The sequence below is a fragment of the Gallinula chloropus genome (assembly GCF_964237585.1).
Source record: "Gallinula chloropus genome assembly, chromosome: 2".
NCBI lineage: Eukaryota > Metazoa > Chordata > Aves > Gruiformes > Rallidae > Gallinula > Gallinula chloropus.
Window position 1 is genome coordinate 144,957,669 of NC_140086.1, and position 24,841 is coordinate 144,982,509.

Here is a 24,841-nt window from a genome sequence, read left to right on the forward strand (position 1 = left end):
TCTGTTACTAATTATTAGCATGGGCCTAAACTGTTCTGAGCAAGCATCAATTCTGAGGCCAGTAAGAGCTGCTCTTATTTTAGCTTCCCACTTGGAGAGCTGTTAAGTGTTTAAAAGATGGAGTTAAGGCTGTTGTGAAAGAAAGTCTCCATGTCATGGGAGCTCTTTGTGTACAGGCTGCTGCTGGAGATGTCTGCAGGGTGTGAATGTGTTTATATGCCTCCACTTTACCCTTTGCCATGCACTGGATGCAAATAAAGGCAGATCCCTACTTCCTGGTAATGTGGTTCCCACAGGGAGGTCTGCGCTCCGGCAGGTAGTAAACCACACACATTTATTAGCAAATCTATTATGCTCTTAATAACCTTTCTGGTAGAGCTGCTAGGTCAGTTCAGCATTCCTTTTTATCTGGAATAGTAGTATGTCCTTCTATAACCGAAAGAAAGCAAACCAGACCTGGAAACTGTCAAGCATATGCAAGAGAAAGAACTAAAGTCCTGGTACTGGAGCTTCGCTCCCGAGCCACTCTCTGGTCCTGTTCCAACACTTCCCTTCCTGCTGGCCCCTGGATGAGGAGAGCAATACTTAAAGCTGTGAAGAAATAAGTTGCAATTTATCAATTTCAGGCAACTTACTGAAAACTCCATCATTTTTCGAAAACAGCTGCAAAATTCTCTTGGACTTTTCCCTATTTCAGTGTCATTATACACTGAGAATTTATGGTATTTCCCACTTGCACCAACCTCGTATCATACAAAGCACCTATGAAACCATCAAAAGCTGCACACAAATTGCCTTGTGTCCCTCTTTGTATTATATTGCTGTTGAGCCTTTCTTCTTTCCCTGTGCTTGTACTAATTCAGATAAGTACACAGGCATTGTGTTGGAGATCCTGATCTACATGGGACATGCTTTGAGTGGGGGTTTGGACCAGATGTCATGTAGAGGTCCATTTCAAACTAAATTACTCAGTGATTTGAGTGTGGGAATGTGCTCTCAATGACATGAGAAATTAAATAACATTCATTGGGAAAACAGCCCTACATGAAGCTAAGGTGGGGATTCCTTGGTGTGGAAGTCGTGCCTAGCCCACCAGAGGCACAGTTCATCTGACCACCAGCCAGTTCCTGCCACTGTTGTTCCCAAAGACTCCTCACTACCTTGTCATATGACTGAACACATCTCTCTGAAATGGCAAAATTATACAGCTGCATGGCCAAGCATGGATGGGGGGAGGGAGGGATGTAATTTCCTGTCAAAAGACCATCGTAGTATCTGTCATGTACTGGCAGAAGCATTGACTTTGTCACACAGCCATGCCCATATCCAGCATATGAGCAAGGATGCCAGTGTCCAGGTTGATGCCTTCCTGATCACTTGGGAGACAGGGACAGAGCTGTGGGCCCAGCCAGGCAGCCAGCAATGATCCTTATCAGAGCTGTAAAGTAGAATTGCAACTCCAGCATCTGCATCCCTAAGTCCTGTCCTTCCAGCATGATACAGACACAAAATTAATAGGTAGCATGTAAAGGAAACAAGGTGTGATGCTGACCCCAGGGTACTACAGGACTGTAACCCACATCAGCTGCTATTGAAGACTGCAGTGTAATGGAATAGTCCCATATAATAGAATATTTTGCTTTTGCACCTGCTTTTGAAATTGCACATGACGGAGCTTAATAAATCAAAACAATCCCTGATTACTTGAAAATTAGGCAATCTGCCAGAATATGCTACAGAATGTTTCTCCTTTTTCTAAATATACTTGGGTCTAAATGTGCCAGCAGCATCTAGAAGCACTTTTGCTGACCGCTGTTTTGTTCTTCAATTCACCCCAATCCTTACTAAGTATACCCATTTAGACAGCCAGCTCACTTAGTATACAATTCCACTTGACAACTGTGCACTGAGATACCAGTTTCAGCAATTTCAAAGTCTATTTGAAGGAAAAAGTGGTATAAAATGTTGATTGAGCAGTCCTTTCTAGAGCACTGGTACGCAGAAACGTGAATTGCTTCCCATCTTGAACAATAAAACATCTGTGAAGGATAAAATTGGCTCATCAATGTTGAACCAACATTGTATTTTACAGAATGTGTTCCAATGGTAGGAGACTTTCATGCAAAAAGTAGAGAACTAGCTCACTTGGAGAGGGAAAGAAAGCAAATTTTCTAAATCCTAGATAACTCTATATAGCTAGATTGTGGATGCCCTGTTTGGTATTTTGTATAAACCAAATAGATGTATTTAACCTGTTTTTGCTTTGCCAGTCTGTAGCAGATCCTTTACCCTCAAATATTAAAGACCCTAAATAAAAATGCTTTTTTCACGAGGGCAGCAAGCCTGTAACAGTCATGCTTGTCTGCATTTCTTACATTTTATTGCTTTAGGCTCAGCTCTTTTATGGGTGAGTGGTTCAAAGAGCAGTAACCTTCCATGGATTGGCTGTGTCTCTCCTACTAATAGTAGGAGAAATCCCATGACAGAATCTTTGTAACCTTCTTCTGTTCGTCAAAAGCAAATGGTATCAAGAGACTCTTCACTTAGGAACAGCATGTGACTTTAAAAACAAACCATACTAGGAAGAGTATCCTTGAGATAACTAACAGACATGCTGAGAAATGCTTACATACATTCTTTTCTATCATTGTTCATCAAGTGGTGAGACTGTTAGATTAAATCCTAGATTCATGGATTAAACTGTTACCAGCTGTATCATGCATTACCAAATCCGCAGTAGTTCTTTGCTAGTAGCTACCTTGTTGGAAGAGGAAGGACATTTCAGCATTTCCTGAAAAGGTATCAAGGAGTACGACTTCCTGCACTAATACCACCAGTACAAGCCGAGGGCAGGAGATAGCAGCAGGGAGAAGTCTTACACGTGCAGGGCTCGGTTTTGATTCCTCAGTCTTTGTGAAGTGTCTTGTCTGCGCATATCTGTGCATCTCTTTCACGGGCATGACTCCTGGTGTGATGATCTGTGAATTAAAAACAATGCCCATATCTGCTTGCTTATCTCAGATTCAGAGATAGATCATGCCTGTCTTTGAACTCTGTCAGCATTTGCCCCTAAAACATGATCCTGAATTCATTCTGAGGTGAAGTTGTGGACTAATATATATACATATTCTATTCTTTTAAGGGTGCTTTAGTGCTTGGCCATAGCAGCTTGTAAATGATGGAATTGCAGCCTTAACGTTGCATATGCCCATTTGTTTAGTGGATGCTAACTGGGTGGACAGAGAACTGAGAAACTGTCATGTCTCCTCAAGTGATGCTTGAAAATGTTGTGGCTTTTTAATAAGGAGATGAGTAATTTGTGAAGAAACATTGCTGGGTGTGTTCTGATGGTCTTTTTTATCCTATAGCCATCTTCAAAACAAAGTCTTAGCATTTTAGAAAGAAAAAAATTCTAGAAAACGGGAGAAGAGTGGTGTCTTTGTGACCATAGCAAAGGTCAAGTGTCAGGGACTGGAGGTTGTGTTCCCTGCCTTCCTGAGCCTGGATAGGTAGCAAACCTTTCCCCTTTCTGCACATCAGATCTCTTTATACTTTAAAAATGGTAGCTTAGTTCATTAGCCTTTGTAAAAAAAAGTTAATGTTTGGATTTTGCCCACAGTATTAGGGAATTATGGAGAGGTTTTGCATTCAGTCCCCTTTACCTAGCTCCAGCAAGGGTTTATTTAAAAAGCTGAGAGCCAACACTGTTTCTTTTCCCTTCAATCCATCTGGCTGTACATCTAATCGCAAAGCTACAGCCTGGGACTATTTCCAAAAGCAAGTTATACTCCCTAGATGAAGCAGCCCCTCATTCAGCTGCCCTTTTATTTGTTTTTGATGAAAATATGTATCTCTGAGAAATCAGTTGCTGATCCTTACTATGCTCTCATGCCCACTCAGTGTCTGTGGTTGTGTTTCGGTCCCTTGAGAGTTCTATGTTGGGCTTCACAGCACCGAGGCAGCTGAGACTACCTAATCGGGAGAAGAGGTGTCTGAGACAGCAGAGGAGGAGGAGAGCTGCTTTGTAGGGAGTCAGAGACATTTATTGTTTACAGAAGCAGATCACAGTCCATCTACATTAAAAGGGAAGCAGGCACCCCTTCCTGAGAAAATATGTGAATTGACTGGGGTCCAGCATGGGGGGAGAGACTGGCGGGGACTGATTCATGCCTTGGCTGCATCATCACAGGGTCGGGGGCTGAGGTTTTGGAGATTTTGCTTGAGGCAAAGAATAGCAGAAAGGTAGATGTGCTTTCAAAAATAGTCCAGATTTGTGGCTAGGGATCAGAACTCTTGGAGGCTTAGCCACATTTTTCAGACTCTCTGGTGGTTTCTGTCTGTAGGGCTTATGAACTAAATATCCTTGTCTTTAAAAAAAAAGCAAAAAAATAGTGCATGCAGGAGGGAAATAGATGCTTGACTGTAGGAAAAATGCAGCGTACATGTAGACAGATAAGTATTAGGATGTATTAGACTGAAGCATGGAGTGGGTGCAGAATGGCGGTGAACAAGGACTGTTTATTTCTTGAGTGTTGCTTTCTGTTAAGCAGCTCTTTGAAAGTCAAGAGATCATTGAATCATGCTGGAGTATAGCAAAAATGTGCAGCAGCTAGCTTGGCAGTGAAGTGAAAAGTGCTGTTGTTGAAGCTCCGAGCAGACCTAGGCAGAGCACATTTAGGGAAGGTATTACAACGGCCAGCACCAGGCTAGAGCAGCTTTTTGTTGGAGTGTATCTCCAGAAGCCCATGGCATGGCCCACCGTATAGAGCATGGGTGCAGCCAGAGGAGCCTGTGCTGGGAATTGCAAATGTAGGTAAAGCAAGGAACAGGAATCTTCAGAAACCTTTTTGCCTATTTAAATAAAAATACCCTGGTATAATTTCTATCCTTGAAAAATGCTTCTCCCAGATGAGTTTTGCAAGGGCTGTGTTTGAGGTATCCACACCTGTTGGTGAAGGAATAACTGTTTCTCATTTCTTCTTCTGCTCAGCTGTACTTACTCAGGCCCATGTGGAGACTTCACTGGTTGAAAAGACTACTAGGGATGAGAGAGCAGGGATAAAACTTACCACTCCAGGGTTCATACTCATTCCAGACACAAACTTGTGATGCCTTTCAGAGCACTGAAAATTTGCCTTCAACAGGAAAAAAAACCCCAACCAAAACCTTCCAGCTCTGGTTTCTGCTTGATTTCACTGAACTTTATAGAAATGTGTCCTTGTGGGAACTTATGAGGCCCAAAGTCCCTGTGCAGATCCATTGATGAATTACTTTCTGTTTCCTCTTTTTTTTTTCCTTTTACTTTATTCATAGAGAAGGAAGAAGCTGAAGTAGGGAATGACATAATGCAATAGTTCAGGGAGCGGCAGCCATCGGAGCCCAAGGGACAAGGTGGACCTGGCACTGTGATCAGAGGAATATGCCAGGCTACACAGTGCTGGACTTAGAAAATGACGTGTGTCCTGCTGACAGTCTGTCACTTTGCATGTTGGTGGTGGGGAGGGGAAGGGACACATTAGAAATAGAATTTTAAGATTAGGGTATGTAAATGGAAATTGCCAGAAACTCTAATGGCTGTTAGTTTGTGAGCTGGAATTTGCTTACAACCTTTACATAAAGCTTCTTCCCAGGTACTTGAGAAAGAAAAGAACAAGCTTGACATTGATGCTGTATAGAAAAACAGCAGTGTTTAATGAAGAAAGTCTTGTAAGGACACTGATGGTTATTCTCAGAGCATGGCTCAGCTCAGTTCCTTGTGTTACACCATATTGCTTTGTAAATGAATAAATGGGGAGTGGAGGGATGCAACATGGCTGGAGAGCAGTTCTCTGCCACACCATTGTTTTGTTTCTCATCTCCTGGTTTTATATCTCAGCTGATAGAAATAATGCAATTACACTTTAAGTAGTAAAGCAAGGTTCTCTTAGAAACTTTTCCCCACAACTGGGAGTTTGACTGAACATCTCTCCAGTGATAATTAATCAACACATGCATAGTTCAGGAGTCCTATGAATTTGCATTGGCTTCTGGGAGGACAAACCCAAAGCTAGTCTCAGAACCAATTTGATTTGCTGGTGGTTTGTGTAACCTGCAGTTATAGCTTATTATCCTGTCTCCACTACATGTGGTAGAAGCAGTCTTGTGGTAATGCAGTGCTTGCATATGGGTGAGGTTCCAGCACAGATGCACTCTGATACTGGACAGTCTTCCCTCACAAGGTGTTGGATAAGAAGGTGCCAGTCCCCTGTTAATACGGAACATTGACAGGTGTAATCTGCTTTTCTCATCCCTGGGTGTGTGGATTCAGTGGGCAGAGGATCGTGTTTGCCCATTCTCTGCTAGTGAGCTCAGCCTGTGCTGCTGTTTATTGCAGGTGCTGCTAACCTGTCTGGGGGGAAGAGCACGTTGGCAGCTGTGGAGTCAGCTGCCATCCCTCACCCTGCTGGAGCCCCGTCAATGCAAGTCAGCCTGCATGGTATGAAGCGCAACGTGTCAGATCTGCGGCTGCAGCTGCATCAGATGAAGCAGCTACAGGTATGCTTAGCTGGGTAGTGCCAGGAAAAGGAGTTGTCAGTAAATGCCCTTTTCCTTTCTTTCCCTCTTTTACTGTTAATATGTGAGTGATTCTGAGCATCAGAGTTCTAGCAAAGGAAAGACCCAAGCGTTACAGATGCAGAAGCATATTCTGCTCTAGCATACAGTGCTGCATAGTCCTAGATGTATGAGAATTAGCTCAGTTTAACTACTGCTGCTCAGCTATTGAGAAATAACTTCATTTCTAGCTTTGTTTGATGACTCTAGACATTACAATAATATCAAGTCTGTGATTACAGTTTGGACTGTGCTATGCTATGTGGTGTATAAACATGTTGGAAGAGCTATGTTCCTACTTCATACTGTTTACAGTTGAGACAGTTTTTAAGTTCCTCAATAAACAACTTTGATGTCAGGAAACCCAAATGTAGCTGAGGATCAGTAGATATGCATTAAGCCAGAGTTTTATTCCTGTATTTGCAGAATCTGGAAGAATAGCCAACTTGAGCAGCAAGGAAAATAGATATTTCAAAAGTTGCTGCAAAGTATTTTGTGCCCCACTTACAATGCCATTTTAACAGTTCCTTCCTAACTTAATCAACACCTCAGAACCTGCAAGTAATAACAACAATGAAGAGTTAACCAAACTACTCTGTTGATACATACTGTCATGCTGCAAATGTAAATATATGCTGCTCATCTCAGACACTGTGAAAATAAGTGTATGCAGCTGTACAGGTCTTCAGTCTTTCACTTAATTGGAAACTTAAGAGCACTGTGTATTGTCTCAGAAGATGTAAAAGGAGGTAAAGCAATTTCTTGTAAGACAAAGTGGACAGTAGGGGAAACTTCAATACTCTGCCAGTCTTCCTTGCCTGGAAAGTGACATCACATGTTTGGTATTGTAGGGCTGCAGCTACTGCTATTACATCCAGGGTGGTTTTGAATATGGGAACGATACTATGTCAATCTCCTTGGATTTGATGGTTAATTTTAGAACAGAATAATGATAATACCGGTCAGAAATTGGAGCACGATTTGCCTTCACTTAACTAAAGGAAATTGAATTATGAACCAGTCACAGGGCAAGGGAGCCAAAGAGTGAGCTAAACATCAGGGTAAAGAAAATGTGGCTGAGACTGAAGGTGCTGTGCCAAGGTCATGTGCTCAGTTTGGTGGCAATGAAGAGATGGTAAAAGATATGTGGAGCAAACAGTTGTGCTACCCAAGTGACCTCTGCATATGATACAGCACCCATGTATTTACACTTTCAGTTTAGGACAAGGATGTTCCTATAGCAAATGTTATCTTTCAAAAGCTGGTCCCAGCAGTGCTGCCTACATACTGGCAATCACAGTCCCCATCTAACCAAGACTCCTGTTGGGATCTCTGCCCTGGCACATTACGTGTAAATGCGTATTCTTACACATTTGTGCTGCAAAGTGCTGCAGCCCCTCTGTCCTCCTGTAACTCCATGTGCCAAACACAGCTCTTGGAAAACGCCTGCAGTCTGGCCACCAGCTGTGCTTAGCATGTGGCCTCCTAAAGTGGGATGGAGGTTGCAGTGCTGCGCTGGAGGGTGTGAGCACATCTTTCTCACAGGGCCTGCTCACGGAGGAAGGGGCATTTCCCCAGCTGCACCTTGTCTCCACAGCCCTGCCTGGGGCAGTAACCCTGCTTTTGATCAGATGTGGCATTATGGCACACAGGAGTGAAGAAACTTATACCATCTGTACAAATCAATGGTGCCAGGGAAGTCTTGAGAAGAAAAAACCAGACATATCCCGCGTGTGCTCATTAACTCAGGCTGGCTTCCCTTATTGCAGAAATGATAGCAAATGTGGTGGGGTCATGCCAGTAGGGAGTGGGCATGTTTCTGACAGTCCGATGGATGAACCTGTAGCTCAAGGGAAACTTTGGTATATTGTATATGTTACATTTATGAGAGCTTTTATTATGGCTTTGCTGAATGGGTGGAATTATTTTGAAAAACAGCTCACAGTTTGTAGGGCAGCAAGTGAAAAAGGTAGTTTTTTTTAACTGAAGTGTGTTGAAATATCACACTTTAATGAAAAAATTTTGCACTATGTTTTTTAAAAAATAATTCTAAGCAAAAGTATTTTTCTGTTTGTGTAATGTGTTTGACAGTGCTTCATATTTTTTGCTTTTGCTCTTTCTCCTGGGTTGGCAGTCAGTTTGTTCCTGTTTGTGTGAATTTTTTTATACAGTGACAGACTAAAAGAAATACTCCAAAGAACTGATAAAGATGATTGCACAGGCACAAGAGTTGGCAGGATAACTAAGAAACAGGACATAAAACTATATTTAATAATGCCTATGGTTCAATTTTCAGTTGATGATATTACTTTAAATTCTTACTTATTTGCTTAATAGAATCAGAGAAACATGCAATGGAAAAGACCCAGTCATTCGCATAGCCTTTGTGCTGGCAAAATCCACTTTTAAAACCATATCAAGCAGCAATCAATGCAGATGTATTGATTCACACACCAGCTAAATGTGTATGTTACCAGATGCAACCAGAAAGTTAAAAGACTGTTGGAGTCTGTGGTTGGATGTTACCCAGAGATTCTCAAAATAAGAACATTTGCATCATGGCTGTTGCTAGAGCTTAGAGACACGTCTTACTATTCCACCAGCATCTTTCTTAAGTGCTCTAATTTTCAGAGATACTCACAAAAGACTAGTTTCATGGTGCCATGGAGTTTTCCTTGTTGCCAGAGCCAGGCTATTGCCCAGCCTGTGACCCAGATGCATTTGTTGGTGTCAAGGCTGGAGCCTGTGATGAGTTTGGGGGTGGGGGGTGGGGGGTGGTGGTTGTTCATTCTACACTCCAGGATAATGAGAACTCTTAGTGGCAGTTTGGAACTAAGCCTTAGAGTACATGTTCATGGTATATATTGTCAGCTTATTTGTAAATTGAGAGGGATTTTTTTTTTCTATTCCTTCCTTTCTTTAATTGAACACTTTTTAAGAGAAAGCAGATATGATTAACGTTCAGTGTTACAAACATATATGCACACATGCTTTTTCTTCAGTTGATGTGTTATTTGCAGGGAAATGAGGGCTGCAGAAAGGATAGAAAATGTAATAATAATGGTGTATAAGGGTCTCACAAGTCTAACTTTGAATTAGAAATTCAAATATGTTTTGAGCTTCATTATAGAATTGGTGAGACTATGTTTAATCTATGTCTGGTAACCAATTTAAGGAATTAGATAACTAGTTTCTACAGAGATCCTGAGATGCAGTCAGTCAGTCCCTTTTTGTGGCAGTGCTCTGTAGTGTCTGGGGAGGTGGATGCCTCCAGAAGCCTCTCCCAGTAGAGCCTGGGAGGCTCCCTCTGGACAGGTCATGCTTGTCTCCTAATGAAAAGCAGGGTGGTAAACCGATTCCTGGTTTCCCAGTTATCTGTCTCTCAGATAATAAGTGGTTCAAAGTGAACTAAACTGGTTATCAGATTACTCCTGAAGTGGGTGCCAGGGTACTTGTGAGAGAGCAGTGATAGATAATGGCAGGAGCAATAGCCGAAGAAGAGGGACAAAGTAAGTATCTGGAGAAACTGGTGATGCTGGGTGTGAGAGCCAAGGGTGATTAATGTAGGAGGGCTAGAATGCTAAAAAAAAAAGGGTTACATTTCTTTCTGTTCAGTTGCTGCTTGGTCAAGTTAATTAGCAAGAAATTGCCCCTCAGTGGTGACAGGAAAGCCTACGTTGCATTGCCTTAAATTTCAGCACTCAGCTTTGGAACTTCAACAGTTTTAACAAAGTTTCTTTTCAAGTGTGAATGTCTAGGATTGCTTAGCTGCTTTGTTTTTAAGCAAAATTAAGTTACAAAATGTTCTGCTCTGTGGAACCACAATAACTCTGGCAGATCCATACAACTTCTACTTGAGGTGGTGGAGTAGCTGGCAAGAGTGATCTTAGGGACAAATGGGGTGTGCACTTAGCCAGGGAGACTCAGATCTGATACCCTGTGGCAGAACAAAGTTAAGAATCAAGTTCAGTTACATAATGTGGAGGTAAATGTGCTGTAGCAGCTAGAGACTGCCTCCTCTTCCTCACCCACAGCTCTTCCCCTCTGCTCCTGTTCTCCCTGCCTCCTGTTCCCTTTGGCTGGTGACTCTACCCTGCTTAAACCCACAATTACTCCCCTCCCCGGTTCCATCTCTCTCTGCACCCATTTGTATATCTCCCTTCTCATCTTCTGTCCCTGTTTCCCTAGCATGAAGAAACCCAAGTTCTGCAGAACTGGCCAAGTGTTGCATGAATTTTCATAGAAATGGCAAAAATATCACTTTGATACCAGGATGAGTCATTTCCCAGACTTAAAGAGCTCACTCCAAACACCAAGGTTTGAGAGTCCTCAACATAAAAGCTTTTTGAAATATTACTGAGTTATATTTTTTGTTGTCTAATCTTGCTGTCAGAAATGGATAAGCTTTTATGACTGAAACTTTCTAATACTGTTCAAGCACTGCATAAATGGAAGTGACAAACATCTCAGCTATGGGTGTCACCACAGTAAATACAGATCTCTATATACCTCCTTATTTGAAAAAAAAAAGTGTACCTGCCATTACACAACCTCACCCCCACACACATATATTCAATTTTGGTATTACTGGAAGTCACTGTTACCAGATGAGGATCATAGAGGACTTAAATTCTGGACACCTGAGACTTGAGACTTAAGCCTGACTCTGTTACTGACCTTGGATCAGTTGTTTCACATTTCCCAAGTTACTTCCCTGTGTCAAATTACCCCATTTTTTAAAGAGCTGTGAATAAATTGTATGACCAAAGTGTTATGTGCTCATTCACTCATTTATTCATTCATTTATGTTTTCCTTCTTGAAAATATGGCACAATGAAAGAGATGTGTGTCTCAGATAGCTGTGCTGGCCTTGCTGTAAGAGGTTTTAATTTATCAACCCAAACGTTAATCCCGTAGTCGGGAAAAATACACATATGCACTGTCTTCAGAAGAATTCAGTCTGGTATAAAGCAGCTGACAATGTTTATAAATCTGTGCTGTTTCAAATGTTTTCCAGCTTCATTTTTTTCCCTAACTGCTAACACTTATCTTCAGCTGAGTTTTGAGCTAACACCTCCTGCTTGTCACAGCTCAGACCACCCTGCACACTGTCAGTGAAGTGTTACCCTCCCTCTCATCACAGTTGTGTCGCTGGGGAAGGCAGTCAGACACAAGGACTGAAGAGTTGGGAGGGGAGAGCTGCATTTGTTCCTCTAATTCCCATACTGATTGGAAAAAATGACCTGGGCAAAGCCTTTTCTTTTTTTTTTTCTCTGATTATAGAATCATCAAGAGTAGAAAAGACGTTCAAGATCATCAAGTCCAACCGTTAGCCCTACAGCACCATAACCACTAACCCATCTCCCAAAGCGCCTCATCTACCCATTTTTAAACACCCCCAGGGACGGCGCCTCCACCGCCTCCCTGGGCAGCCTGTTCCAATGCTTCATCACTCTTTCAGGAAAGAAATGTTCCCTAATATCCAATCTGAACCTCCCCTGGTGCAACTTAAGGCCATTAAATCAACTTAAAAAGACATCCTGTTGCTTTATACTGCCTTGTAGGTAACCCTTTTTTGTGATTCTTCCTGTTAGGCAGTGGGTTTACTTCGTATGTTAAATGTGGTTTGGCTGTTAAGCCCGGATGTTTAGAATACAGTTGAAGGTTCAGTTCACAGAAGGTTAGAGGTTGGAAGAGGAACCTCTGGAGAACATCTAGTCCAACCCTTCTGCTAAAGCAGCATCACCTAGAGCAGGTTGCACAAGATCATGTCTAGGTGGGTTTTGAATATATTCAGAGAAGGAGTCTCCAAAAACCTCTCTGGGCAGCCAGTTCCAGTGCTCTGTCAACCTGAGTAAAGAAGTTTTTCCTCATGGTCAGACAGAACTTCCTGTGTTCCAGTTTGTGCCCCGTTTGCTAGTTTTAAAATTGGAACTTCATATCCCAAGTGACCCAGATGTTTTTGGAAACCCTTCAGTATGAGATGGCTGCTAGGCTAACAGAGGAAGGTTCATGTTGCCTGTATCTCAAAGCTGTGACTAGATGGAGCCGTGCTTATCACCTTGAATCTTCTGATTTGCATAAGAGATTTAAACAGGTTTGGTTTGTGTGAGTGTGGGATGCAGCTGCTCTAGGGCTACCCACGGAAGAGTACAGGCTAGTTTGCTGTATTTTACTCTGCAAAGTTAATATCAGTAAGCAAATTAATGCTTTGGGTCCTTAAGGCTAAATTAAAAAAGAAGGCACGAGCTTTACAGTTCTCAGCAAATGACCACATTTTAAAAGGTGAAGGAGGTTTTATGTTTTGCAGATGAACTGCATGTCTATCGCCAAATTACACCGGATGGCAAAATCCTTCCTCTGACACTTGAGAGGCTGAAAAATTCCATTCGGAGAGCAGCAGTGTATCCCATCCTTGTCTTTAATGTGTGGGATTATCCACGAGGCATGTATGGGCAGTGCGATGCATAAGCTTACAGGATACGCGCAAAGTGGAAGTCAAGCTTCCGGCGTTCTCATGAGGCACGATTAATTCTTGGTTCATGCTGGACTGAGCAGAATAAAGGGGCCACAATGCTTGCAGAAATTATGCACTGAAGGTGGGGTGCTGATCCCAACATCTTTTGTTCAGCAGCTTGCAAAGGAAGTTAGATATGTACATTAGAGATGAATCAGATTTAGACTTTTCTTACCTCCGACGCTTCCTCACAGAATAATGTTCACAGGTAAAGCTAAAGAGGGAAAGAAGGTGGTAAAAACTCTCTCGCTGTAGGGCTGTGTTTATCCCAATCTATTTCTGAGCTCTGCAATGTATTCTGTTTCCCGGGATGTCAGTCAAGCAGGAAAAATTGAAGTTGATTTCTTTTGTGCAACAGCTGCAGAACCAAGAGATGCTGAGGGCAATGGTGAAGAAAGCGGAGCTGGAAATCAATGGCAAAATGATTGAAACAGTGAAGAGGCTTGAAGATCCTGTGCAGCGACAGCGCAACCTGGTGGAACAAGAAAGGCAGAAATACCTCAACGAGGAAGAAAAGATTGTAAAGAAGTTATGGTGGGTTGAGAGCTTTCTTACAATTTGTTGCTTTGGCTGTCTCTTTTCTTTCATAAAGTAATAGCTTTCACCACCATCTTCAGTGAAGCTGCACCTGTGTATGCTGCTTTAGCTGTGTGTTCTTGCACCGACACCGTCCGTAAAACTGTGTCTATGTTGTACCTCTGGTCCTGACTGGGAGTCCCACCAGTACAAAGAGTTTCAACCTCTTCCCAAGCCCTCTGTAAAGCGAGAGCTGACTACAAGGAACTTGCCCACCTCGTTCTGAAAGTGGGTCATCCCCATCCTAGTTCTTACCTTCAGCTTTATGTATTACATTTTAGGAAGGAGGAAGGAATTTCCTCAATAACAAATGGACCCAAAGGAAAGTAGTGCATTTGGCTTTAAGTATGAAAATCAGGTTGCAAGTGCTTTGGCTGTTGCACAGAAGACGAGCAGGAAACTCATAAATAGGAGATTGAATTTTAATTGTAATCAGCAGTGCAAGCCTCCATCTCAAAGTTACTCATTGGGACTTCCTTACACTAAACTGCAATGAAAAAGTTGTTTTTTTTTTTTTTTTTCTGCTACTGTGTGAAGGTTTTATGTAAGACTTTTTTTTCCCGAAAACTTTGGCCTACCAAGACTGGTGGGATCCTGTTGTTTGGTCAGCAGGAGGCAAGATGAAGCAGAAATCAATAAACAATTTAACCAGTTCTAACATTCACACTTGTAGGATGCCATATAACTAATTATTTCTCATTAGTGCATTTAGTTCACACTTGAAGAATTGCTCCATAATAGAGCAAAACTTTATAGTCAGTTTATCATTGGAAATGATGATTGAAGAGCCACAGGAGTACAGTTATTGACAGCAAAGGAGAGTAAATCTTTCCTGTTGATCAATGTGTTGTCAGACGAGTAAGACTTGCAATAAAAATGGTGCATCTATAAAGACAAAGTAGAATGTAACTAAAGGAATGTTTTCTGTCAAGAAAAGTTGAATGTGTAGAAATAGTCCATGCTGGTGTATATAAACCTCACAGCTGGTTTCTAGTCTTAAACATTGTGTTGTAGTCTTAGTATCTCCTGTTCATCACTTCCTGTGTCCTTCATTGCCTACTTCCTAGATTCTTTGTCCTCTGGAGAAGGAGTAATTTGTGTGATGACTGTTGACACCATTGCCTCATAAAATAGGTAGAGTGAGGACAAATGCAAATGGCCTTAGTTGTTGCAGCTGTTTGGTTCAGATACAACTTTGATTGCAATATGGAATTGCTTGGAATTTTTTCTTCACAGTGTTTCTGCTGCTTCTTTGCTAATGTTGTAAGACAGTGTCTTACTGAGATAATTTGTTGCTATGAATGTTAATTCAACCCTTTTAGAGTCATGCTAGAAACAAATGGTAAGTCACAAGCAATCATTTTTCATCAGCTGTGTCCAATGAGATCTCTTTGTCATGTACTTGTATGTTTGCAAATAGAGAAGACCAAAGCCCAAAATAAATTACACATCAGACAACAAATGCTTTAAGTTCAACAGCTGATGGCTGTTAAAACTGAAGAGCATACACCACAAACACACCAAATGTCACTGGCAGCATTCAGAAAAAGGTTCACATTCTATATAGGCACTTTCAATTAAGCTGATCCCAATACAGATGTATAAACAAATGCAAAGCAATGGGGCAAATAATTACCATTTCTTAGTCTTTCAACTGTTGCCCTCGTGACCTTTCCCAAATCATAAGACTAAATCATGCGACTGATGTCGTGCAAAACAGGGAGTTTAAAGACTTCTGCAATTCTTACAAAAACATATTTCCTACTCTGAAGTGGTAGCTTTCAGCTTATCTGCAGATCTGAAGATTATCACTGGGAAATAATGAAATGAAAATGTTGGTGGTTTCATGTTGTAAACAGCAGAAACGTCGGTGTACATTTCAGTTTTCTGTTGAGCAGCTTATTCGTGATGGTGCCTACAGAATGGTGCCCATGGGAGTCACAGCTGTAGCAGGATGACAGCTCGGAGATATTTAATGTAAATCGAGAAACACTGTTAAACATAGTGTTTGTTCACACTTGTAACAGTGAAACATCTACTTGGAATTAACTAGGTAGGATTTTTTTCTCTCTGGTCTTTTGATGCAACTTTAGAGATGCCCATATAAAACACTTCTGGGGTTGTAGATACTAGCCTTAAAATTTAGCAGACCAAGGACAAATTATGATTATGTGACATATTCACTGATGAAGTATTTGAGCTGTGAAGAAAATGTTACAGGTATGACTACTGTGTGTTGTAGATTACTCTGAGCATTTAAATAGAGGGGATTTTATAAGCACGGTATTTAAATTGTAGCAATGTCCAAGCTATCTAATTGGATATGATCCATAGTCAGTTATAGTTTATAGTTTTGTTAAGAAAAAAGACTTATCAGACTTTTTAATAATAATAACAAAACACTTAGAAGTCTTGGCAAGTCACTAGTAGCAGATACTTAGGAAAGAATCTAAGAACATAGCAAAATGGTCATCAGAGCGCATCTCCTTGCATTTATGACTTGTGGCTCAGGGATTTACCAGGTCAGAGACAATACCATCAGTATTGATTGTTTACTTTTCATGAACTTACACATTTTTTGAAATTTATGCAAATGTGGTTGTGTACAGCATGTAGACATAATTCTGTAGAGCAATTGGTTTTTTGGTAGGAAACACTTATTTTTGTTTCCTTTTGAGCCATTCATAGATTCATAGAAAGTGTAAGGTTGGAAGGAACCTTCACAGGTCATATTGTCCAACGCCCTGCAGTAAGCATGGACATCTTCACTAGATCAGGTTGCTCACAGCCCCATCAAGCCTGTCCTCCAGGGATGGGGCCTCCACTACCTCTCTGGGCAACCTGTTACAGTGATCTACCACCCTCATATTGAAGAATTTCTTCCTAATATCCAACCTAAATCTCCCCTTATGGAGTTTAAAACCATTACACCTCGTCCTACTGCTACATATTCTTAGGAACAGTTCTTCCCCAGCTTTCCTACAGGCACCTTTCAGGTACTGGAAGACTGCTATAAGGCTCCCCCTGGAGCCTTCTCTTCTCCAAGCTGCACAAGCCCAACTCAGCCTGTCTTCATAGGAGAGGTGCTCCGGCCCTTTGATCATGTTTGTGGCCCTCCTCTGGACACGCTCCAACAGGGCCATGTCCTTTTTGTGTCGAGGGCTCCAAAGCTGGACTCAGTATTCCAGGTGAGGTCTCACCAGAGCAGAGTATAGGGGCAGAATCACCTGTCTGGATCTGCTGGCCACACTTCTTTTGCTGCATCCCAGGATGTGATTGGCCTTCTGGGCTGCAGATGCACATTGGTGGCTCATGTCCAGCTTCTCATCCATAAGTACTCTTGAGTCCTTTTCCTCAGGGCTGCTTTCTAGCACATCGTGTCCTAATCTGTACTGATAACTGGGATTGTCCTGACCCAGGTGTAAGACCCTCTCAGTCAATCCCCACATTAAATTATGCACAGCAGAATATTCACCCTCTCCATGCTAGTTGTGATGGTACAGATGCTCCCCCATTCCATTTTCTAATCATGCCTTTTCCAGCTTGAAAAGTCCTGGTCTGCTTAGTTAGTCCTCTTGTAGAAAACATTCTCTATGTTTTGTCATCCTGTTGCCTTTCTGTATGCCCTTCTAACTCTAGTGTACAACTGTGAGATGGGAATGGAGAGAGAGGAGAGCCCTGCAACATCTATATCGGGTGTAGGCACACCATGACTTCTTGCAATGGTGTGATGATGGTTCTGCTGTCCTCCTGTTCTACATGGTGTTTATAAGATCTCAGAAGGGATGATTATCAGTTCAAAGTTCATTATTGCATGTAAAAACCTAATGTTTTGGGAGGTTGTGTGGTTTAGATCGCGTTGGTTTTATTTTTCCTCTTCTCATGAACATCACTTTGCACTATTAACAGGTAATTTAATCTTTGTTTTTTTCCTGGTCAGTTAGTATCAGATGGTCCATCTGCAGCTCTCTGCAGTCACCTTTCATTTTCATTCCTCCAAATAATTTAATATCCTTTTGAGACTTTTTTACTATACTATTCATCCCCTTTTCTAAATGATTAATATGTTGAAAAGTACTGATGCTAGCACTGATCCCTGTGGAACCCACCAGCAAACTAAATTCATTGAGTAAGCTGTTCATTGATCCCTTCCTTTTACTTCCAGTACTTTATCTGTGAGATAATTTCCTCTCTTGTCCCATGGAAGCTTTGATTTCTTGAAAGCTTTTGCTCAAATACCTTGCTAAAAACCTTTTGGAGAAGAGCTTGCTTTTGTTGTTTCCTTGTGTATTTGTCAGACTTACTTTCTCTTTGCACAGATCACGTTAATTCCCCCCTAACATGGCATACTTACCCATTGGTCCACTAATTCTTCATTGTTTATGCAGCATCTATCACTTACACCAGTCTGTGTGTCCGTCTCACTGGAATACAGTTCCCCGGATAGCCCCATCCCCTTTTATAAAATGTTTTTCTATCAGCTATGACACTTTCCACTGCTCTGGTGCCAAAGCAATTTTAATCAAGAAGTTAGATGCTTAGCATTAATAGTTAGACTGTTTCACCCTCGAATTGCTGTTGAACTCCAGGGCAAATACCATCTGGCCTGATTTGTTACTATTAATTTTGTCAGTTCATTTTGTAACCTGTTCTACTGATACTGCAATCTGAGACAGAGCCTCTGATGCTTTTTTTTGCCTAAGGAAAGATCTTGGCATAAGAGTTTGCCTTAGCTCCCCTGTGTAAAATACAGATGCAGAAAAATCGTTTCTCTTGTATTAGCCTTCTGATACTGCATTAATGTGAGTGCCTTGTTAATTGGGTTTGCTCAGTCCAATCTATAAAGCCAAGTTGTTTCACCACTTACAGAAAAGAAATGCTGGAGAGTGCTAGAACTATTTCAAACTTGGGCTCCGAAGGGCTGAAGTTTCTTTTCCCTTTTAGTTAGCAATATGAGGCAGTGTAAGATGGTACCCCTGAATAATTTCAGGATCAGTGGTCTTGTTAGTATCACCGTAGAGAATCAAAGGGGTTTATGATGACCCTACCATTTCTGCACAAAGAATAAAGGGGAAAGAAAGCTGTTGTTTGCTACCTGGAAGTCTTTCCTTTATGCCTACTTTTCCCACAGTCATAAACCTACCAAAGCATCGTAACGTTGTTCTGTGTTTGCTCCTTTCTCTCCACTCACAAGCTTCTGGCCTTGTCTTTTTTGTCGCCTGGTGGACGCCAGTGTTTGAGAAGCTGCTTTTTCAGTGCTGATGTACAAAAGAGAGTGGGGAGTACACCTGTGCAGGTGGGACCTGTCAGAGCATTGAAAGTAGGGGGGATGCCTGACTGTAGAGCACCTTTCTGGAGAGCAAGAGCCTTTGCCTTGTAGAGAGTGACGGAAAGCTAGCTCCTTCCTCGACTGTCTCTGTGCCCTTCACTGCAAAGGCAGACACACACAGTTACCTCCGAAACCCGCATTACTGCGGCCTCTTCCTCTGCAAAAACGTTCCCTTGCTGCCATCGTGTGGTCCCTTGGATTGTTTCCTGCTAGTAGGCTTGTGCTAGTGGAAACAGTGACTCCCCCAGTTTTTCTTCAGGCAGAGTCTTTGGGAGGAGTGGTCTTAAACTGGGAACAGGATCCCTTACCTCCACTTGTTGCGATCTGTTCAGAAGCAACTTAAGAATCTTAATTCACAATTGGTTTATAGATTCTAAGGTTCTTTAGATAGAAATAAACTCTTTGCTGTGTGCACTTGATGTTCAGATACTGCTGTTTCTGTTTCTTTGTATACCAGAAGCCTGTTACATCACCATTTATTGTTCTGTGTGACTGTGCTTCCACTGTAAATGGACATAAATGCAGAATGGTGCTGCAAGGGATGTTGTCCCTTTTTGTCCCGTTACTAGCGACCTACGCCTCTCTTTCCTTCCTCGTGTCACCTACCCATGGAGATGGACCTAGGGAGTGACCTGGCTGAAAAATAAGTCATTTTCTGCAGAATTTGCATGGCAGTGCTGGCAGAAGGAAAAATGTGTGGACATGTAAGACCTGTGGTTGGTGCAGAAGGCAGTCCTCCCCCGCCCCTTTTCAGGCAAACAGCCCACATCGTGGTTCTTTTACAGCAATTGCAACGAGGAGCTGTGACAGTTCAGAGTTTGCTTTGCATTGTTTTCTACCGTGCAATTAAACTGATAGTAAGTTTGGTATCTTAATAAAGGCAGATTTCTTTTAGACTAAATATTGAAGAGATGATCCAAGGTATTCTCATAACTGAACAGTTGTGCACAATGCATTTCAGGGTCTTTTGAGATATTTTTAAGCTTCTCTGTGGAAACTCCAACTATAGCAATGGGTTCTCAACCTTAAATGGAAAAAACCAGAGGCTGCCCAAAACAAAAATAAAGTTTATGTGTCTGAAGTATGAAAGCACTGGAAAAAATATTGGGAAAGGCGATGAGGAAGCACCAGATGGAGCTGGAGGAAGCACAGGGCAGCACTTGTTGGAACAAAACAAGTGAAGTAATTCATTCTTGAATCCAAATGCTGAATGAGAACTGCAAACAATGCACACTTGCTGTTTCGGTCTGGCTCGTTGTGGAAACAGGACCTCGTATCCTGTCTAGCAGAGCCCAGCAGATTAAAAGGGTTGGATCAGGGGGCCATTGGCGCAAATTTGGGGACTGTTACTTCACTGTTAGACATTTCTTTGCATGTCATCAGGAATGAGAAAAGGCAAGGTCCAGACCAGTCCTGGATGTAGTGGCCCAGTACAGGATGTGCGTCCCCAGTGGGCTGGCTGGCTGTCAGATGTGTTTAACGAGCCCTCCTGCCCTTTGTTGCACAGTTACTCTGAGGTCACATCTGCAGCCTGCAGAGAAATACATGACTTGGGCTAGTTACAAGCCTTTTCCAGTGCTGTGAGTGTCCAGCACCCTCTGCTCCCCTCGTGGTACCCTGCTGTTCTTTTCAGCCTGTGGTGTCAGATTTAAAGATGCCACCATTCAGGATTCTCGTTTAGTTTAGTCTGTTTATTTACATATATTTGATTGTAACGTGGAAGTCCTGCTTACATTTTATGTCTGTTTTTTTGTTTGTTTTGCCAGTGAGCTGGAGGCATTTGTTGAAGACCTGAAGAGGGACTCCACTGTGTCCAGCAAGACCATTACACTGAAAGATGTTGAAGATGGAGCTTTCCTTTTGCGTCAAGTGGGAGAAGCTGTTGCCACCCTAAAAGGCATGTACTTTTCCTTTTGATTCTTCTCTTCTGACCACAGTGGCAGAAAACAGTTTTGCCTGTGATCTGGGGGTATTAACTTTCGCCTCCAAAAAGATTTAAAGTTGGATTTAAAGGAGCTTGTTGCATGACCCCTGGAGAGAGGTAGACACTCAGCTATTTAACATTCACCTCATCATCTGTTTCTCCCCAAAGCTTTTGTCATTTCCTTCTGAGCTTCACAGTTGTTGTCTTTGCAGGAGAGTTCCCCACACTGCAGAACAAAATGCGTGCGATCCTCCGGATTGAGGTAGAAGCTGTGAGGTTCCTAAAGGAAGAACCACACAAACTAGACAGCTTGCTCAAGCGTGTGCGCAGCATGACAGATATCCTTACCATGCTCAGGAGGTGATTTTGATTTTTATTTTCTTCAGAACTAAAGATTTTCCTCTAGCAGGGCTGGAACAACTTCTGGGTTTTGTAACTTGCTCGCAATATTTTATAGATTCTCCCTAGAGTTTTTTCAAGGGACACTAAATTAGCCTTTCCTGTGCCCTGTGCAGTGGTTCTATTCTGACCAACAGTCCCAGTCATCAAGATCTTATAATTGAAACTAGCTCCCTCTGAACTCAGCACTTCCAGATTTGGGAAGTACTGGGATGAGAAAGCTTACAGAGTGGCATCAGTCCCATATCTGAGCTAATTAACTGTTGTCATTTACATCAATCTAAGATAACAGCAATATTCTCTGACACTGAAAGTTGCATCCCCAAAAATGTAACGGTAAGAAATGAAACAGGAAAAGATCATAGGACATCCTAAACCTTCTGAAAGAAAGAAATATTTTTCAGTATGCTTTTGAATTCATGCAAATTCTTTATTCTGGTCTTTGCAAGGAAGATGTGTTAGAAAAAGTTGAAATATTAGATAAAATGTGTGTCCACTAAGTGCCAGTGTTTGGCTGTTTACCAGAATACATAAGCAGCAAATGACTGCTGATTTATATGAGGCAATAGGCACTGAAATTAACTCCTGCTTAGAACCAGTGATTTGGGCCAAACTGTCAGGAGTGGTGGTGGTGGTCTCAATTTTACTTCAATTACAGGAAAATGTATGTGATAAGCCTATTGTTGCTACCAATATTCTGTGGAATGTAGGTTGTCATTGTTTCCATATATCCTGGAGCATATGTAAAATGGATTTGCCAGTCCTGGCACGCTGATAAAATGGTTTATGTAACAGATCTTCTAAGACTCGTCACTTACGTATCTGTGTAGGCAAATGCCTATATCCTTTCACATTAGTTTCTTTTTCTTAAAAATTACTGCAGTTATTTCTCGTCTCACCCTCTGGGGGGCAGGGGGGAAGTTAAAAAAGCTATGCTTGCCAAAGTTTTACCAAATGTCATTTTTTGCAGTCAAATTACATATTAAGCCTCATAAAGTCTGTTTCAGTAATGGAACGAGTGATGGTGCTTGATGGCTAGCTACACTCTGAAGGTCAGCTAGCTGACACAAGTGTTTCACTGCATCCCCAGCTCATTCTACCCTGAACTCTTCACAGGCAAGACCTTTGTGAAGAATCACCTGAAGGTCTGGTGGTTTCCTAAATTGCTACCTCACATTCCATGTAGTACTACAGGAAAATTACAGTTCCTGTAATAATACTCCTGGGGTATCTTGTTTAGAGTTACCATGTATAAAATTTAAATCAGTTGATTTCCATTCTCCCTCTAAAATCAACCCACTGAAAAAAGTGCCAATACATTCTTGAACATTTGTAAACATTTTAAAAGGCAAAACCCATCCTAATTAGAGTGGCCTCCTTAAAACTTGAGTCCCTGAGTCTGGGAGAAAGCTGTAAAATCACACGACTGAGAGCATCATGAAGAAAATCTGCCATGTTGATGTATTTGATATTTCCCTTGCAGAAGTTTATTGCTAAATATTGATCACGGCTTGTATGTTTGCTAATCATGTGCCACGCTGTTGTGTTTAATTTGGCTGCACAGACACGTTACAGAAGGGCTGCTCAAGGGTGTGGATCCATCCCAAGCTGTGCAATACTCTGCTATGGAAAAGGCCACTGCAGCTGATGCTCTGAAAAACCAGGAGGAGCTGAAGCTTGTCCAGGGACACGCACAGCAAAACCTCACAGCAATCACACCGGATTCCCAGGTGTCATCAGTCAAGTCAGAAGTTGTCCCCTTCTCAACAATGACGGTCCATCATGTGCAGAGCTCACCTGTTGTCATCCATCAGTCTCAGCACTCATCAGCTCTGGTCAACCATGGTCAAGGCTCACCCACTGCTGCCAGCCACAGCGAAGGCGTGGGGGCAGGTGGCCACCCCTCAGCCACCCCACCAGCCCCCACCCAAGAGCCCACAACAGGATCCCAGCCCACACAAGCCACGCCAGCACCACAGGTCTCGGTCAATGGCACTACCATGCAAAGTCTTTTCATTGAGGAAATTCACAGTGCAAGCACCAGAAACCGAGCTGTATCAATTGAGGTCTGTTCTATTCAGCTAATTGTTCTCTCTTTGGCTTTGAGCGCCCCAGCTCACTCCTGAGACTGAAGGTGGAATTGCTAATTGCATTCTGGGGATTTATATGCTTAACTCCTAACTACTCTGTGCACTTCTGAAGATACCCTCTGATTTTAAATGCAACAGGACAACATGTAACCAAAATAAGTAACTGGTTTTTAAGTAACTTTAGACTACCTTATTTTTGAACAATAGCATGATTCTTTAGCAACACTTGGGTCAGTGAATTTCACTCCCTCTTTAAATTTCCATGTTCCTCATTACTGAAGGATAAAAGTGAAAGAGTATGAAGTTCCAGTTGTTTCACACAGAAATACTGAGAATCATAGAATCACAGAATGTGCTAGGTTGGAAGGGACCTTTACAGGTCATCTAGTCCAACCCCCTGCAGGGACATCTTCACTAGATCAGGTTGCTCAGAGCCCCATCAAGCCTGACCTTGAACATCTCCAGAGATGCGGCCTCCATTACCTCTCTGGGCAACCTGTTCCAGTGACCCACTACACTCACATTGAAGAACATTTTCCTAATATCCAACCTAAATCTCCCCTTATGGAGTTTAAAACTGTTACACCTCGTCCTACTGCTACATATTCTTAGGAACAGTTCTTCCCCAGCTTTCCTACAGGCACCTTTCAGGTATTGGAAGGCAACTGTAAGGTCCTCCCGGAGCCTTCTCTTCTCCAAGTTGCACAAGCCCAAATCTCTCAGCCTGTCTTCATAGGAGAGGTGCTCTAGCCCTTTGATCGTGTTTGTGGCCCTCCTCTGGTCACACTCCAACAGGTCCATGTCCTTCTTGTGTTGAGGGCTCCAAAGCTGGACACAGTACTCCAAGTGAGGTCTCACCAGAGCAGAGTAGAGGGGCAGAATCATCTCTCTGGTGATCTGGCCACACTTCTTTTGCTGCATCCCAGGATGTGATTGGCCTTCTGGGCTGCAGATGCACATTGGTGGCTTGTGTCCAGCTCTTCATCCCCAAGTACCCCAGAGTCCTTTTCCTCAGGGCTCCTTTCAAGCACATCATCTCCTAACCTGTATAGATAACAGAGATTGTCCTGACCCAGCTGTAAGACCCTGCACTTGGAATACCCAAAAGCAAACTCTCATGTCTTATTACAGACGTGCCCTTCAAACACCAGGTCTATAGTAAGGCAGTGACCTGGACTGAAATTTTGCCCTAATTCCTTTAGCGAGCACTGGGCACTCTCCACCTGTCGCATGTCTGGGCCATATCTAGCACAATGGAAGTGAGAACCAGTGTACAATGTGTGTTAATGTATTTCCTCTAGTTGCTGACTAGCACTGAAAGAATCTCTCTATATAGATCTATACTGCTTACATACCATGTTTTGGTTTTAAGTATGATTGCAACAGAAATCAGCAAACTAAATGCTTTACTGTTG

General features: G+C 42.3%; 1 protein-coding gene across 1 annotated transcript in view; it reads left to right on the plus strand.

Moving 5' to 3' along the window:
• The window catches only part of KIAA1217, a 176,749-nt gene that overhangs the window by 133,898 nt on the left and 18,010 nt on the right, over positions 1-24,841 (plus strand). The window contains exons 9-13 of the mRNA XM_084280491.1: positions 6,374-6,534; positions 13,467-13,642; positions 20,780-20,910; positions 21,150-21,297; positions 22,901-23,402. Coding sequence (XP_084136617.1) covers positions 6,374-6,534; positions 13,467-13,642; positions 20,780-20,910; positions 21,150-21,297; positions 22,901-23,402 — 1,118 coding nt within the window. The remainder of the gene's footprint in view (positions 1-6,373; positions 6,535-13,466; positions 13,643-20,779; positions 20,911-21,149; positions 21,298-22,900; positions 23,403-24,841) is intronic.